Source organism: Corvus cornix, chromosome 5, assembly GCF_000738735.6.
Source record: "Corvus cornix cornix isolate S_Up_H32 chromosome 5, ASM73873v5, whole genome shotgun sequence".
NCBI lineage: Eukaryota > Metazoa > Chordata > Aves > Passeriformes > Corvidae > Corvus > Corvus cornix.
The window spans coordinates 57,525,444-57,543,030 of record NC_046335.1 but is presented as its reverse complement, the minus strand read 5'-3'; the positions used below and the strand labels follow the sequence as shown (position 1 = coordinate 57,543,030).

Below are 17,587 nucleotides of genomic sequence, written 5' to 3'. Positions count from 1 at the left end.
TACATTTACCCACAGACTTCTGAGTCTCCTCTCATTCCCAACGGTATTTCTGAGGCCAGTCCAGAGTTTTTAAATGCGGAAATTTTTGCTTCTGCACGAAAACTGCATTGCCAGGAAGGGCTGGTGTTGTCAGAACCGTGTGAGATATTTTTCTATAGCATTGATCATTTTAATTTCAAAAGTGATAATGCTTACTTAATGAAATATTCATCTGAATTTAAAGCTCTGGTCTTCCTATTTTAAAGCTAAAGCCCCAATAAATTATGACAATTCACGGGTAAGCCACAGTCGAATGTTTTGACTTTTCCTATAAATATCTCCCTGTTGTTGAAACCAGCTCAGCATAACAACATCCTGCCATCAATCCAGGAATAAACAAACAGGGGTACAATAGCTATATCCACTTACCGATATCCTTTGCTCTCACAGCTACCGGTCTCCTCAGCTCAGTAACAAATTTCTTGGCATCCAGACGGATTTCAATGATGTTGTTCAATAAAGCAAACAGAGGTGCCAGGGGGAAGGAGGCAACGAACAAAGTTACAAACCCAAACTGGATAACTGGAAAGAAAAAACAAAACATTTCAGTGCCTGTTGCCAGTATTTACCAAATGCAGCCATCGCCACGTCAGTGCCAGCCCCCAAATTCTGACAAGGTGGCAAGTTCTGGGAGACTCAATCCCATTTTCTGTGTCAGGCACAGTTTGCTTGATGGCTGCTCCATTTGGGCACGGAAGGGCCAGTTGCCACCTTGCAAAAAGCAAGGCAAGAGTAACCAGAAGGATGGGGAAGCTCCTAAAACATTTTTTCCATGGTCAAGGCTGGCACAGGAGTCACCTGAAGGAGTGAGATTATGGCAGTGACCTCTGTGTTGGCTCTACCTCAACTTGCCATGTTCCCCCGGCAGGTTTTTGGCCTTCACCAATCCCACTGGAAGCTTTGGAAAGGACATGGCTGATTCTGTGCCTCTGCCAGGAATAACTTGCTTCCTATAACCTGGGATCATATTTGCTTTTTGCGTGGATGCCATGCTCATCCTGGTACTGCCAGTGCCCATCTTTCTCCTGTTACTTCCACATGCTGATCTCAGTAACTGCACTTTTTCTTATTTTTAGGAACTAGCAGCATGGCCTTGTAGTTTGTACCACTGAATTCCCATCTGCTTCAAATACTCTGAACATCAAGGTCACCAGATATTCTAATTTGTCTCACTCAACATAAGATATTACTTGAAAAAAAAAGTTCTGTGTGATCTGTCAAGTAGAACCTGGTCTACAGACTTGCATGGCTCTCAGATTCAGTTCAGATATCAGGGAAAAAAAAGAAAGGTGTGGAAATGATCAAATCTGAACTAACTTATTTCCAGTGCAGGGTTCAACTGATGGTGAAATATGCCTCACAATCCTGAGTAGATGCCACTTAATCATTTGCATTTGAAACTTGACAGTGACATGTCACATGGCTCCAAAGAAAATATCTAAAATCTCGTGCTAAAGTAAGGGCTTGTGAACAGCAGAGAGCACAGTTCAGCCCTCCAGCAGCCAGGGTTGGCTGAAACACGCTCCAGTCCAAGACTGCACATGTTAATAATTCAGTTATCTCATATCCACTGTCTGCTGAATGTACAGCTCAAAAAGCTCAGCTCTCCACCCCAATTAGTCACGATAATTACGGTTTAAAACACCTTCTTTCCACCTCCACTCACTCATTTCCATGTACTCAGGGGTGAGTCCAGCAAAGGGCTCCAGGTTATAGTCCACTTCGTAACGCTGCTTTTTCTTCATGTGCTCTTCATGGTCAAGAGAACGCCGGCGCTTCAATTTCAAGTATCTTATAAACTTCTTCATTTTTCTGAGGGAAATGGAGATCATTTGCTGAGCACTCCGTTCTGCTCACTCAGTGCTCATTTCCCACTTATTTTACATTAACAGGCACAATAATTTGGAAAAAAAAAAATCGAACAGAAGCTGCTACTTACGGGATGCCGATCTCAAACAAATTGTTCTGGATCAGCTGCTTGCCCAACATGATAATACTGAGCTGGATACACAACTCCATGAGGCAACCTCCTGGGGCACACTGGGGTGGACAGAGGAGAGGTCATTCAGAGCACCTCCTCCACCCCTGTGGCAGGGGCAGAGGGTGCTCCCATCCATCCAACACGATCCCAGACAGGATAGAAATTCAATTACCTCTTCCATTCGGAAGGAATGGAAAATGTAGACGTAGTCTCCTGGACGTCCAACAAATCTAGGGCACAATGGTTAGAGTTATAAACATCAGATGGATTTTATACTTTCCATATTTGATTCCTGATGCCTTGGAGTGGGACCACCTAAAGCTGAGGCCTGAAAAGGCCTCCAACAAGCTGAAACCCCGAGCAGCCCTTTCATGACTCACCGGCCCTTGAAGAAAGCCACGTAAAAAATGGGGGTGTAGGCGTTGACAAATTTCAGCAGGAAAGCCTTGAAAATCAGCCGCTCCTCGAAGTTCTTGTCGGTCTTTGGTACCTCTGGAACCAATGGGGCATGGAAGAGAAATGTTAAGGAATTATCCTACCTGGAAACATTTCAAGATCTTATAAATGTGGGTTTTGGACAACATCAGCCACCTTTTAAACAAAGGTATATATTTATAAAGGTATATATATATAAAAGCTGTGGCTATACTGAGGTCAGTGGTCAATTTGCTGAGGATCCCACCAGTCAGACACATTACAGCAGCAATTCCAGTTGCATTCCACACCTGCCTGACCTTCATGACAATCATTTGTAGATGGGCGAAAACTTAACCTGAAAAGATTTCCGGACCTTTTTGTTATGGATAATTTTTTGGAAATAATTGAAAAAAAAAAAAAGTTCTACAGTGGCATTTTAGCCACAAATTTGAACGTCCCTGCCTCTGCTCATGAGCCCCAGTCATCTGGGTGCTCTGATTTAAACCCCTTTCAGCAAGCTGAGGGCTCCAACGCACCGATCTGCGTGAGCCACCGGGCAATGCAGCCATACACCTCGTCCAGGATGATGATGACCACCAGGTTGATGATGACGGCGGTGGCGGTGACGGTGACGCGAACACTGGAGCGCCCTGAGGGCGTGGAGCTGATGGCCAGGGCAGCGGCCGTGGAGATCCTGTAGATGATCACTCCGAACACGATGGCGAATGTCAGCCCGACCTGCGAGGAAGGACCGCCCAAAACCTTACCAAAGATGTACCTTTCAACGCTTGCTTTGGGATTTAGAAATAACCTTACAAAGGGGACCTCTGGGCCACACCCCAAGCCCCCCCATTTCTGCTTTAAGGCTTTGAGGAACTGTGGGAAAGGATCCTCTTTTGTTACTTGAAGATCACATGAAAAAAAAAGACACCATGATGCCACAATCACAGGCAAAAGGCTTTTTTTTTTTTTAAGGCACCTAAATGTAAACTCCTTGCTTAGCAGTATTAAAAAATACTGCATATTGCTAATAAATAAATTCTAAAATACTGTATATTGCTAATGAATATAAATAATAATTGTAATTAATATAAATACTAATATTAAAAGTATTAGTGTGCTTGTTTTCGGCCCCAACACCAGCGGCATATACACACGGAATTTCCTCTTTGATATACCAAAAAAGCCAAATTTGAAACAAAGAGGAGTAGTTCAGCTGCACTCTACACACCAGCCTTCAAATCCCTTACTCAGGCTCGCTGTGCTTTCATAATCACAAACTGAAATTAAATCTGATTAAATCAACACACCTCCTGGCACAGTAAAATCCCTCTCAACTTTTCAGTGCTTAAATAGAGGAATGATTTTAAAGCATGGTTCTCAAAAGGTATTGATTCTTCAGCTGAAAATATGAGATTTGTTGCATTTCCGATGTCTGAAAACACAAAAATTAAAAAATCCCAACCCTAAACCAAAATCCCTATCCCAAGGAATCAAATTAATTGACTTACTCTGGTGAATTTTACCTTTGGAAAGGGTTTAAGCTTCTTTTTATCTCCCTGCCAATCTGTTCCATGACTTGAATTATTATTATTTCTGTCAACATTTGTTTTAAATGCTGATGCTTTATCAGCAAATGGAAGAAGGCTGTTCTCATCATTATTTTACCTTTTCCTTGAATTAAGTGCTCTGTTTGCAATTCTCCTGTTAGATGGTATAGCTCCAAATTTGAATGATTAATTAAAAATCCTTGCAATTATGATTGCAACTGGCAACGTCATTTCTTTCCAAAAGTTTGATTATAAAAATTATGTTGGTCTCTACTTCCCGACCACTCTCTGAGAGGCCTCTCTGTGCTTTTTAAGTTTCATCCCATCAGTGGTGGTGGGAATTTCCATTTCTGTCACCTTGTTTTCCCCCACCCTATTTTAGTATTCTTTTTTCTTTATTGGAAAGAGACAGCAAAGTAGAAATTCAAGCTCTAGAAAATATTTTAGATCACAAACCAATAAAATGTTTGAATTTTTTCACTGGGAGAAAGCCATTGGGAACCACGTCCACCTGATAAATTTTCTATCACTTCCCTTCCTTACAACGACTCAGTAATAAAAATTTCAGGTTTTGCCAGGTGATGCTTACCATGAAGATGATGCCAACAAAATTGGTTAAATAGGCTGGAAAACGGTCCTTCCATGTCAGCTTCTCTTTATCCGTCTAAAATTTTTTTTGAGGGGGAAAAAAACGTACATTTAATAAAGAAGGAGAGTGTGATTTTGCACATGTGATGAAAACAGAAAGGGGGAAGAAAAGGCTGGCAAAACCACAACCAGTTAGAGGATGCAGACACAGTGTTTACAGCCACAATTCCACAGAGGCAAATTGTTTACTCCGTATCCAGGTTCAGACTGGTCAAGCGCCTGCGCTGGGAGTATAAATAAATCAGATTTTTCTGTGTACTTTTTGAAGGAAACATGCAAATAGGCTGTCATAAACCATGAAGTAAGGTCTCTCTTGCTGTTAAATATTTTCTTTTGCTTTCCCTAGAAAAATCCCCCTCCTTCCTCTCTTCCTCCACAGTTAATATTTGCAGCTCTGATGTTGCACAGCTGGCTCCACTGAAATACAGATTTAGGTAGTAAATTAATTCATGCTATGGAGTAGCTCCAAGGTGAATACTCAGTTGACAGGGAAGATCTAGTTTTGGTGGGTGGTAAGACTTGAAATTCCTTTGATATGAGTGATTTTTAATTTTACCTGGCTATTCCCACAGTATTCAATGGACTACACTAAGAGGAATTATGGAAGGGGGGCTGGAATGAAGTGATCTTTAAGGTCCCTTCCAACCCAAATCATTTTGTGATTTTCTATATAACAAGTCTATATTCTCTGAATTCCCTTGATCCAGCCAATCAGCCCCTGCCTGAATTTGGCTTCCAGAAAATCATTTACAAGACCATTGCTCCTCTGGAGTCCTTCACAAACTTGGATGCCCGGAATTGTTTCGAAACACCAGAAAATCAACAACAAAAGAAACATGGCAGAAGATGATGCACACGTTTTAATGCACATAAAAATACTGCTCAAATTCTATTTTTAGGACATGCACATTGTCTCAGGGAAGTGCAAGAGACTCTTTTCAACACATGGCCCATGCTCCACTGCAAAACAGAACATCCAGGATGGGAAATCTAAGATTAGCCATGCAGTGCCATTCCCAACTCATAGAACAGCGTCCCAAAAAGTGCTGAAGGAACAAGGGGAGGAAGGGGAAGAAACCCAGAACTGAATGTGAATATTAAACAAAGGTTCAACAGCCAAAAACAAATTGATTTGTGTCTTCCATAATTACTCATAATTTGAGTTTCTTCATAAGTTTGAATAAAAAGAACCAATTTCACCCCAGCCATGACTGTCTTAACTCTTTGTCTCCATTTGTTTGCTGTCTCTTCTGGAAAATATCGGTGCTTCTGATGGCAGTCAAAGGAAACAGAAAAGGGTCGGGCAATATGGCATTACAAAGCACTGCTCAATTAATTCCATCAATTAATTCCATATTCTCTACTGGCACAGCACTTTAGCACAAGTGAATGCTCTGTTAGTTTGCTTAGGGCTTGGTGTTTCAGCTTTAAGTTAATAAAGCCTAACAGCAACAAAAGACAAACGCTTGCCCCAAATCCTAGGGAACATCAGGCAATCCTAAAAGGATATTCCCTTTTAAATACAGGATTGTGCTCTGCTTTCTCTTTTATGATGTATAAACAGTGTCCAAATTTTCTTTTTCCTTTAATTTTGTTTTAAATTGGGCTTCTTTTGGAAAAGCTATAAGCAATTTTGGTTTAGCTTTAGATATTTTTTCTTTAAGAAGGTTTCCAAGTCATCTTACAACTGTTGAATTTGAACTTTAATACACTAGATCCCAATGAAAGATAACCATCAAGTCTTTCAGAAAAAAAACTCCTTTTCTCATGTTTCTCAAATTAGTAACATCCAAATTGAACACAGCCCAAAAACTTATAAATAGTCTGGTAAAAAAAAAAAAAAAAAAAAAATCCTTTCTTAATTGCTCAACTTTCATTCTACAATATTAGAGGGCCACCATTCATTAATTGTCTGATTAGCCTTCCACATTTAAGACCCAAATTCTGATTATACTCAAAAGTACAGCAAGTTACAGGTTTTTTGCAGAATACAGTGAAGTCTGTATTCAAAATCATTTACCCAGCCTATCACTGGGCAGCAACCCAAATTGTTTCTCTTCTGCAAGGGACTTAAAAAGGGATTTGATTTGCATATGGCCCCGAACCACTGACACACAGCATCCTATAGATTAATGGGAACACACCACCAGCAGCTCTGTAGCATCTTTTAAGAGGAGCCCAGTGGTACTCAAGTATAAATTTACTTTAACACCCATCTCTACATGCTGCCCCTGAAGAGTGTATCATGTAAGCTTTGTTATTGCAGTTGTATTTTCACAGGGTTGTCATAAAATCCCAATTTAGGGAATGGTTCCACGCTGTGGTGCCGCTGGCAACAGACATGAGAGGAAATTCTGCCAACAGGTTTGGTTTTATGCTGGAGCTTCTACTTCTGTCATTAAAGCCATGGCACACAAATGGCTCAATCCTTGCAGTGAAGGGGAAATAACCTCAGGTAGGACCGGCCAAGAGAAAAGGAGCTTTTCCAAATCTTTCTGCTGCTGACAGGAAAGGAATTCCAGCCCCAGTGAAAGGGCAGGGAAGCTGCTTGTAGGGATTGCACCATCCCTTGGCAAGAGGCAGGTGCTCCTGGGATGAGTGGCAGCCCCTTTGTCACACTGGTGTAAAGAGCAAATTCCAAGTGTAAGTGAGCACTGCCTCGCTCAGTGGGATAAAAGGGAAGCTGTGTTTTCAAAAGGCAGTACTCTTCATTAATATTTTTATTTGCAGGGAAAGTTCAGCAAGAGAGAGAACTTCTCCTGAGAGGCTTTAGGTACTTTTACTGCACGGAACAAGATGGTTTGTCATAGTTTTCTCAAACTTGATTTATTAGCATTAGAGGAGCACCTCTTTGATGAGGCTCAATCAGTTTCCCTGAGCCACACTCCTGAATCTAATTAGTAAAGGCATTTCTAGATTTAATCAGGTCTTGTGCCTGGCACACCCTGAGCATCTCATGCATAGATGAAGACACCTGGAATTTAAACACAGTGAGCATTGACTATTTTTTACCTATTTCTTAGTCTTGGGTCACTGCCTGCTGTAACAACCTTCTTTTTCATAAGTGAAATAAATGAATACTTTTACCATACCTCTTTATGTTTGTGTTCTTTTCTCAGGGATTTTTCCAAAACTTTCGCTTCGTATTCTGCTCTTGGATGATCCTGTGAAAGAAGTCATATTTAATTAAAAAGCAACATTACTTATTTTCTCTATCAGCTACAGATGAACTCTCTGCAGGTCGATTTCCTGGTAATTTCTGGGTTTTCTAACTGAATTCCAATTCACTTGGTATGTCATTCATGTCAATTGATAGTTGACTATAACGAAAAAAATGTTGAATCCTGTGTCTACAGCAGCAACTGCAGAATGATTTGGACAGCAATGTGCAGATTAAATTTACTATATGAGATATGCAGCGCAACCTGCAGACAGAATGGCTCATGATGCTTGGATTTTATTACCTCTTTTTTTGATAAAAGTTAAATGTCAGTTACTAATTTCAGTGATCCTCAGCTCATGAGGGGATTATTTTTCTGCTGTAAGTATGCAAAATACTTGGCTTTGGGATCCCATAAAATTGTCAGGTGGGGTGTTCCCCTAATTCTGTCCTGGACAGCATCCACAGATTCTCCATCTGCATTGCAGGAGAAGGTGCAGGAGACACTTGGAAGTAAGAGACAGCCAAAAGATTGAGGAAGATTCATGGATTCAGAATTCCCGATAATTACGCATTCATAAAAGAGTCAGAATTCAAAATTATGCATTGGATGGGAAACAGAACGGAGCTGAAAAAAGTCTGAACAAGTGGAGAGGGGAAAGGTGTAAAGGCAAAGCAATCAGTGGGAGTTCTAAAGAAAATCTGATGCTTGAAAAAGGAGAAATGGAGATCAAAAGATGGCATTCATCAGTAGACATGGAATAAAAAAGGTAGGAGTGATTTAAAAAAAAAAATGTTTTCCAAACCTTGACTGCCTCCTTCAGGAAACCAGAAAAAACCCACGAAAACCAAGAAAAAACAAATAAAACAAATAAACAAAAATTTGATTACTGAACCGTTGCAGGTCATATTGTATTTATATATTAAAAATTACATAAAGCAAACATAGTTACAGTGGATGGTTAGACACTACCAGAGAAAAACCAGTCTATTCATGTTCCATATTATTTAACATTACTGAAAGTACTGTATGAACCAGGCATCCCTAAAACCACCAGAAAATGAGATACTTTGGGCTTTAGCATTTCACTCAAAACCCCGACTGTTCAACATGATTCTAGCTTAAGTTTCCCCCCAAATCAGAAACAGGAGAATCTTAAATTCTGTGCTAAACCCGTGACCGTATTCTTTATCACTGCCCAAAACACAGAATAAAATATACTGTATTGACAGCTGCTGGTTTGGCTGTGCAGAGCTCTGAACTCAGACACTGGAAAGATACACTTAATCCTCTCCCCTTTCATGTATGCTAACAAGTTACCAAAAATAAAGGAGTATATAGTGTCCAGGAAATAAATCCCTATATTCTCTCCCAGTAAATAGGTATGGACCAGCACAGAGGCTGCTGGCACAGGGCACCTAAATATGTTGTGGAGCAGATAAACATATTGAGGGGAGATAATTCCAGCAGAAAGGCTTTGGGGGCGAGGGGAGCGACGGCTGTGCCAGGCTCAGCGAGCTGCAGGGTGTCAGACCCAGGGCTGGTGAGGTTTGTGTTGCACGTGAGCAGTGCTTGTTGTGTATCTGTTTAGGACATCTAGGGACGTGACAAGGGAGCTCATACTTCTTTTAATAACAGCAGCAGGGCAAGGCTGGGGGCTGGGACTGTGCTCTGCTCCGGGAAGGTGTCTCCTTTATTTTTTGCGAAGCGGCAAAATCGAAACCAAAAAGGTGGGAAACAGTTTCTCAGCTGACTGAGGGTTTTCTCTCCTTTCCTTCTAAAACTTCATTGATTTTTAAGATCTTCTTTTTCATACAGATTTGGCCCTTTTCTCCTTTATGCTCTTTAGCAGATTTAGCATAAACCTGGCCAGGGATATTACATTTTTTTAGCCACTGCAAAAAACTCCACCACCTCCACACCGTGTCCCTCCCCATGCCTCAAGCCCACATGTCTGGCAATGCTTCCTGAGGTATTTTCCGAGTCAGGGCTTGATCCTGCATCGTTAAAGTTAATAGGAATTTTTCAGTGCTTTTTTTACAGCGCTGTAACTTTATCAGCTTCAATGCACTCATTTCTGATTTACAGCAGTGTGTGATGAACGAGGTCCTTGGCTCTTGGCACCCTGACTTCAGCCCAGCAGAAGGTCTGAGCTGTATATTCCATGCCTACACTGCTAGGTGTGACCCCACTACACACTTCCAAAAAAAAAAAACAACCCACATTTTGTGGCTATACAATTATGTTCCCATGGCAACAGGGCTGGACTAGTCATGCTCTTGCTACAAAAACCTCAAATAGTTCATGTATAGGGATTTTCCTTCCTTCTAAAGGATGGTACCCTCCCAGGAACATGAGGCAAAGTCTGCAAGGTCAGGGCAACAGCACAGTGGAAAGCAAAGAGTCAGAACTGAAGGGACAAACCTCCTCCTCTTCAAACCCAGTCAGGTCCCACCTGTAGTTGAGGCGCATCTGTTTTCTCTTCCAGTGCTCCATAAAGGTGGCAGCTGAAACAACAGTTTAACATATAACACATATTACCACATAACTTCATTTCTGCTCTCTTTTATTCAGCAGTCATGTCTGGCTGGGAAACACTGATGTGCCAAGAGCCAAATGTTTTATCCAGGGAAGCTGAAAAAAGGGTGTTTGTTACATCCACAGCTTCAGGTAGGAAGATGCCTGTAATTTTTAAGGGGTCTAAGAAAGTCAGGCAGCCAAACTTATTTAAATATTTGTACTTGTGACTAATGATATTGTTGGTCTTCAACTGCATATCGTTTCATCTGTGAGTCCAGAAAACCTGAGTCTTACCTGTACAAAATAGGAATGATTTCACTTGTACTGATGGTAGAGTTATTCCCTCAAAGATATCAAGATAGAGCAATTTAATGTCATTATAATCACATCCATCTAGTGGTCACAATAGTGTGGTTGCCTCTAAACATCACACCCAAACCCAAACACTCCTGTGAAAGCTGCATGTGGGCAGGCTGTGAAAGAGGAAGCCTTTAAGAGTTTCAGTCATTAAAAACCTGGCTATTTTCTATTTGATGGAGAAGGCTCAGAGAAAAAAAAACCTCACTAAAGCTGTTCTTGAGTCCCAATGAATGATCCCAGTCTATATCAGTCTATCTGCCCCTGAGACCGAGCGAGTTCTCAGAGGACATATTTAGATGCTGGGAATACACCAGCGTTGTATAATAAATAAGTGATTATGAAAGAGGCAAGTCTACCAAGAAATGGTGCTCCCAGGGGAGCTTCCCACAGTGAGTATTAACAGATGTGCTCAGAAACGTTCATATCCAGAAAAAACAGAGGCAGGGAGAGGGTAACAAAGTTGAACAGAGAGGAAAGGACACCCTCTTGACTGGAGCCAGGCTGGGGCCATGACATTCATTCGCCTTCCAAGCGAAACTCTCATGTGGAAAAGCTACAGCTGAGGCCCTTCACAAGCCACAGGCTTCCTGTGAATCAGGATGGCCAGAGCTGTGTCTTGAGAGGGTCCCTGTCAGGGATCTGGAATTGCCTCCCCTCTCCTCGCCGCCGCCGGCAGTTCTCACACTGGCTGGGGGCTGTGGCTCCCATTTACAGCCAGAAAGATGGAAAACGAATGAGAGGCTGCTGGAAAGCCTCCCGTGGCACTGGTTTACAACAGGGCAAAAGGAGAGAGAGGACAGTGTCTGGAATGCTGGGTTGTTTCAGGAGCCCTGGGGGAAGATGCCAGGGAGCTGCACCCCCGCTCTGCCACGAGCACCTGCACTCTCCTACTTCAACTCCACATGAATTTAAAAATACAAATTCAAAACTAGGTGGAGAAAGTTCTTCGTTTTCCAGCTGAAAAAGACTTCTTTGAAACAACATTTGTTTTATATGGTATTGTACCACAACAAAGCTTTGTGTTGACTCCAAAGAGCTTGAGGAGTTTCACATCCCACTTCAAAACCCTCTCAAATTTTGTGCAGGGCCCAGAACCCGGCTTCTGCCAATCTGCCTTACTTTGCACAAGAGTGCAAAAAAATGGATGAAGAGACCCATAGTTGCTTGCTGTGGAAAGTGAGACAAACTGTTACTTTTTGGACAACAGGACAACATGCCAAGATCCATGTGGGGCTCACGATAATGGAAAATGAGGGAGACTAAAGCTGACATTTGACTTTCCTTGTGGTACCTGATAATAAGCTCTCAGTGCTGCAGCTAAAACAGTGTTATCCCAACCACAGACCTTGGCCAAGAATTTAAATTAAATTATGTTCAATTGTACTTAAATCAGTTCAGATGAATGGTCATGTACAAACAGTTCCCAGTGTACTGGAAGAGATAAAAGCTCAGGGTGTATTACTGGGATGAAATATAATCCAGAACAGGTTATGTTAATTCACAACGAGGTGTACAGGGTTGTGCTGCTCTCAGTGCTGCTGGGAATATGTGGCCATCAAAGCTCCTCTCCCCCAGAGCCCATTCCTGGGGAAGGGAGGTTCCCCATCCCTCCTCCAGCAGGGAGGGGAGAAGCCCTCCAAACCATTCCTGAAGACATCCTCACAAAGTTTTCATGAGAGGGTTCATATTTTGACCCAAGTGCCAGAGACATGCCCAGAAAGGGCTCAAAGCACGAGGGCTGCATCAGGATCAGGAAAAATCCCTCTCCACCACTGTTCCCTCTTCCCAGTCTCCTTGCATGATGTCTGCCTGCTGATAAACCTAATTGCATCTCGGAGCACACTCGGGAATCAATGTTGGTTTGTCCTGAAGACGCTAAAGGCCATTACACTTCCCCTCGGAGCCCTCCCCTCAACCCCCGAGTACATTAATACATTTCTTCTCTAATGTTCTAAAGTGGAAGCTGGCTCTGCAAAGAGATTTTTTTTTGGCAAGCTGTGCAATCCCTTTAATGAAATTTTGACATACCACGCAGCAGTTTTATGACAGATGCTTAACAATTTCATTTGCTATTCAGCTTGAGCAACTTTTTGAATTTTAGCCTCCAGTCCAGAATATAAATTTGGGTGTGACAGTTTCATGGGAAAGGAAAAAAAAAAAAGGAAGAAGAAAAAGAAAATGAGAGGTTCTTTGTATCATTAACTGCCTGTGTATAAATATACTGCTTTATCTCCTCTGTTTCTTCCTGTTGTATTTTAAATAATTAAAAGCTTAACATCAAGGCATAGATCTTCTTACCCCAGAGAGCCATGAAGACTGAGAAGAAGACAGTTGCAGGGTTATCAAACAGATGACTCGCACGGGCAGTGGCACAAGCAGAGCTCATCTTCCAGTAACTGCACGTTTTGTCACACAAGGGACACATGGTGATGTTGTTGCTCTGGTCACACATCTCCATACTGCAACAAAGCCACAAGAGAAGGGAACAGCACGGTCAGGATGGCTCCAGCTTCATGCTCTGGTCATCTGTTCTCCTCTGGACAGCAGCTGTTTCTGTAGGATCATTGGATCCAATTCTACACCGCTGCAGGGGCTGAAATCCTCATGTAAGGCTGTCTCCCTCCCTCCCTCCCTCCTTCCCCAGCTCTATTTCCATTCCAGGGAATAAGAGGGAACATTAAGAAAGGCATAAGGCTCTATGCTTTCTACTCTAAGATCTTACAGAATAAAATAAAATAAAATAAAATAAAAATAAAATAAAACACTCTTGTTTTGAAATACAAACTACAGTGATAGATAAGGTACAAGGGAAGTGCTGAACATCAAGAGACTGGAGTTCAACCAATTTATCTCCTCTGTGCTCCATCTGTGAAATAGCAACAGTGACCCTCCCTTTGACTTCAACTTCAACTGTTGGAAGAACTACAAAGCAATCTTAATGAACAAAAAAAAAATTTAATCTATTTTTTGGTATCCATTATCTGCTTTGTTATTCAGGGCTGGTGCTCGTTGTACAACCCTGTAATTTGCATCTCCAGCTGATGATGCATGCAGGGCAAATAATGCAAAATCAGAGGGCTTTAAAAATGTTCTAATACGAAACTTGCTAAAAGATTAAAAGTAGGAGGACATCCAGATTTTGTTGATGTGATCACAGTAGCTTATTTGAGGGATGTGTATTCTTGATGCATCTCTCTGTCACACAATGCCCTCCTCAGCACTCTGTGCTGGGAAGCACCAAACCCCCTCATTAGCAGAATTTTGCTGGTTTGTTTTAACATAATGATCTGAGTTAGGGAAAAAGAAACAACCACCTGAGCAACCGGCCAAGAATTATTTTTAGGACATCAATGCAAACTCCCCAAGTAATATTAGCAATAAATGCTAATGAGATAGAAATGGGCTGTTCTGTGCCCTTGGGAAAGCTCCATGGCTTACTGGAAGCTGAGATCAGTGGGGCCTGTGGAGGTGGATTAATTTTAAGCACAGCTTCCAAAAGATAAAGCGTGAGGATGGAGGGTTTTAGGAGCACACATAGACAGACCTCAGGAACAGGGATTGGGGTGTCAGGATGTGGGTGGCACAGGACAAGATGTAGGAACAAGAAACCACAATTTCAGCTGTGCTTGGCCTGGATATTACTGACAAAACATTTCTAAAGCAAAGCAACTTTGAGCTTCCAGTGCCCTCCAACAACAGAATCTATTTATTCATCCATTTTACCTGGGTATATTCTCATCCACAGTTGCACAGCCATACAGGAAAACGATAATCCCTACAATTGAAGCTGGAATGAGCATTTGTGTATAAACTCCCAGCCAGGCAAAATATAGCCCGATCTTCTCTCCAAAGTATTTTCTGAAATACATTTAGAAAAAAAAGAAAAAGAAATGAGAGAGAGAGAGAGAAATGTTTCCTACTTCTTAAAATATAATGTGGCTAAAATTATGAATCGCATCTGTATTAGGCATGGAGAAAGGAAGATCTGATGACCTGTGGGAATTTTTTTCTTCTCAGAGGACTCTCTTTCTCATGATGCTTGGAGTCCATCCAGAGATACAGGCACCCTGAAAACTAGTTTGTCCCACTGGTCATTTTTTCCCCCCACTGTGTTTCTGCTGTGCAAATTGGTGTCTTTGGACCTTCTGTGAGTGAATCCTCTTAAAAAGGCACCTCATTTTCATCAGAGAACCTCAGGTCTTATCATGAGCAAACAAAATTAATTAAAAATATGTCCCCCGCAAGCTTTCACACTGTGTGGGCTATATCAGCACATTTTAACTCCCAGAGAACTCCTTTTCTCCCAGTGAATTTCCCACTCTCTGGCACGGGCACGAGCATCCCTGCAGAGCTTCAGCTCTGCCCCGGAGCAACTCGACCCCAAGGGCTGAACTCTCACCTCACCAGGTCGATGGGCTGGTATTTATAAAACACTCCGTAGCTCGCCCACTCCTCACACAGCAGCTGGAAAACAGAAGGGCAAGAGAAAGGTGAGAGCTATAGCACCAGTGGGTTCTCCTCGGGTGGCTGCAGGGCCCACAGCTCCGGCCTCACCACCTTGGGGTTTCAGCCCAAATCGTGCCAACACATGCAGCCTGCATTAAGTATTAAAAGTCAATGTGATGGTTTGGCGTGCTCCAACAGAGTGATGAATTCCAGCACATTAAAAGGCTCTTCAGCAGCCAGACTGATGGACAGTCTGGTCCAGGGAGAGCAATGCTGGCTCTGTGATCCGTAGGCCCAACCACCCTCTGGGGGAAGAACCTTCTCACATCCAACCTCAGCCTCCCCTGACACAACTTCAGGCCATTTTGCTACAACAAATATATAATTCAGCATCCAGCAAGAGGTGCGGGGCTGAGGTGCCTCAAAGGCTGCATTTAAGATTTTTTTCAGCTTTAAACCACAAGAAGACAATGATTTCCAGTCTTCCTTTTTGTCAGGATATGGGCCAAGGGAAACAATGATCCCCGTTACTGATTTGCAAAACTGAATCCCTCACAAAAACAGGTTCCTCTGAGACCTTCAACTTATCCTTTATTCTGTAAAATATATAAATAGTGCTTCTCAAACCTGATTTTTTTCCCTTATTCAATTCAGCCAACAGAGTGAACAAGAAATCAAACTCAATGGGGAACCAAGACCAAAACCAGTAGCAGTATAGGGAGGACAACAGGATTAATCTTGTTCCTAGACCAAACAGGATGTTATTCCCTGAACTCCAGGCTATTTTATCATGGGAAACTTGACAGATGTCAAACTCCTACATGTCTCCAGTGAAATGCAGCGGAGAAAAGAAGGGTAGACCAGAGACACGGCCCATGCCCATTCCTCCTGGTCACATTTGATCACAGAGAAGTCCCACAGCAAACAACGTTCCTAGAGCAATTTTGGAATTCTCCTGCCAAACCACTAACAGAGAATTTCCAAGCTGTACTTATACAAATGGCTTGGCTCATTAAAAAAAAAAAAAAAACCAACAAAAAACACCAAGAAACTTCTCAGCTTTTACAGAAATATGACATCAAAAATATAAGCTGGCTGTGGGTTTTCCCCTCTGCAACCCAAAGTCATTAGCCATTAATAATTTCCTTACAACAGTAAGAGCAGGAACTGAAACTTAACAGCAGGCCTTTATTAAACAGCAACATTCTTGCAAACTTTATTTTTATTCTGCTTTAGGTTTCTTTCAACCACATTTTCCAAAAGTTTAAGGCCAACTGCCTGTGTCTCGGAGGCAATGATCTGGGACACCTCAACATACACATGCAGCACTAGCTAAGCCCCTTTGTTTTATATATATTTTTGTAAGATTTCATTTTTAAAACTAAGTTTATGGTGGAAATTAGATTCCTTTTCTGTGATCTAAGCTGGCCAGACGCATCAGGAAAACACTAAGCTGAGGAGGTTTTGCATCAGTGCCATGTTTTAGTTTAGTGCAACTCGAAACCAGATTTGTGTCTAAAGTACAAATGAATTATCTCATTTATCCTGACATTTATCAGCCTAATATTCAAAGCACAGCTTCAAAGACATGATTAGAGGAGATCAGCATACTAGACCTAAATATTTACTTCATTTCTAGGCCTCAAATCTTTAATTTTCTTGTTAAAAAAAGGCACAGGCTGAGCCTAGCACTGGATAAGATTAAAGAAAGCTTCAAGAAACCAGAGAGACATGCCAAAACGCACCAAAAGATTACTTGATGGAACTGAAAGTCAGAAGCCAAGGTAAACACTTCCAAACACCCAATGAACTCGAGAAATTAATGAATTTGTGAGGTTTGAAGTAATAGCAATGAAGAAGATGACCTGGACTCTTTCAGAAAACATGGACTTACATGCTATTTTTAGTTGAGCGAAGTGTTGCTTAATAATGAAAAGACAGATGTGTGGTATTTTTAACACGAATCAATAGAGGGAGGGAAATAACATCCACTGCCTTTTGATGAGCCATTTGCACCTGAAGGACTAGCAGACTGTCCATTTTGGGAACCTATTTTTATATATAAAGCCTGAAGCTCTTTAAATCTGCTCTTCCTACGACCTGAATGACCAGAGCATTTCTCTGGAGAAAAAAAATATCATGAAACAAACAGGGAAGGCAAAGTTTCAGGTCTGAAAGCCCAGCATATACAACACCCAAATTTAGTAGCTCCTCCTGAGAGAACTGGTTGTCACCTCTCCAGTTTTTGTCTGATGCACAGACAAAAGCCACCCTTCTTTGGGGAAGTGTGATGGGGAGGATGCAGTAACTGAGCTTTGAATTTAAGAAATCAGCATTGCCACAAAGGCTGAAAAATTTGGTTTTCTTCCTCATACTTCCTTAGCATAAAGTAGTACTTCCTACTTCCTTAGGAAGAGTTCTTCCTTGGGAGAATTCCTTGTTTTATAACTTGTATTATTCCTTGT

General features: G+C 41.8%; 1 protein-coding gene across 3 annotated transcripts in view; it reads right to left on the bottom strand.

Annotated features, from left to right (window-relative positions):
* The window catches only part of ANO1 (anoctamin 1), a 72,896-nt gene that overhangs the window by 7,819 nt on the left and 47,490 nt on the right, over positions 1-17,587 (bottom strand). For 2 of the 3 annotated variants that reach the window (XM_039552762.1, XM_039552763.1), the window contains 13 exons: positions 15,076-15,140; positions 14,400-14,534; positions 12,975-13,135; positions 10,221-10,303; positions 8,602-8,613; positions 7,728-7,799; positions 4,577-4,651; positions 2,974-3,175; positions 2,401-2,512; positions 2,193-2,250; positions 1,979-2,079; positions 1,706-1,851; positions 409-561 (listed from right to left, as the gene is read on the bottom strand). In XM_039552762.1, coding sequence (XP_039408696.1) covers positions 409-561; positions 1,706-1,851; positions 1,979-2,079; positions 2,193-2,250; positions 2,401-2,512; positions 2,974-3,175; positions 4,577-4,651; positions 7,728-7,799; positions 8,602-8,613; positions 10,221-10,303; positions 12,975-13,135; positions 14,400-14,534; positions 15,076-15,140 — 1,375 coding nt within the window. Of the gene's footprint in view, positions 1-408; positions 562-1,705; positions 1,852-1,978; positions 2,080-2,192; positions 2,251-2,400; positions 2,513-2,973; positions 3,176-4,576; positions 4,652-5,826; positions 5,905-7,727; positions 7,800-8,601; positions 8,614-10,220; positions 10,304-12,974; positions 13,136-14,399; positions 14,535-15,075; positions 15,141-17,587 lie in introns of all 3 variants that reach the window. The other variant, XM_039552764.1, reaches the window with a different exon arrangement.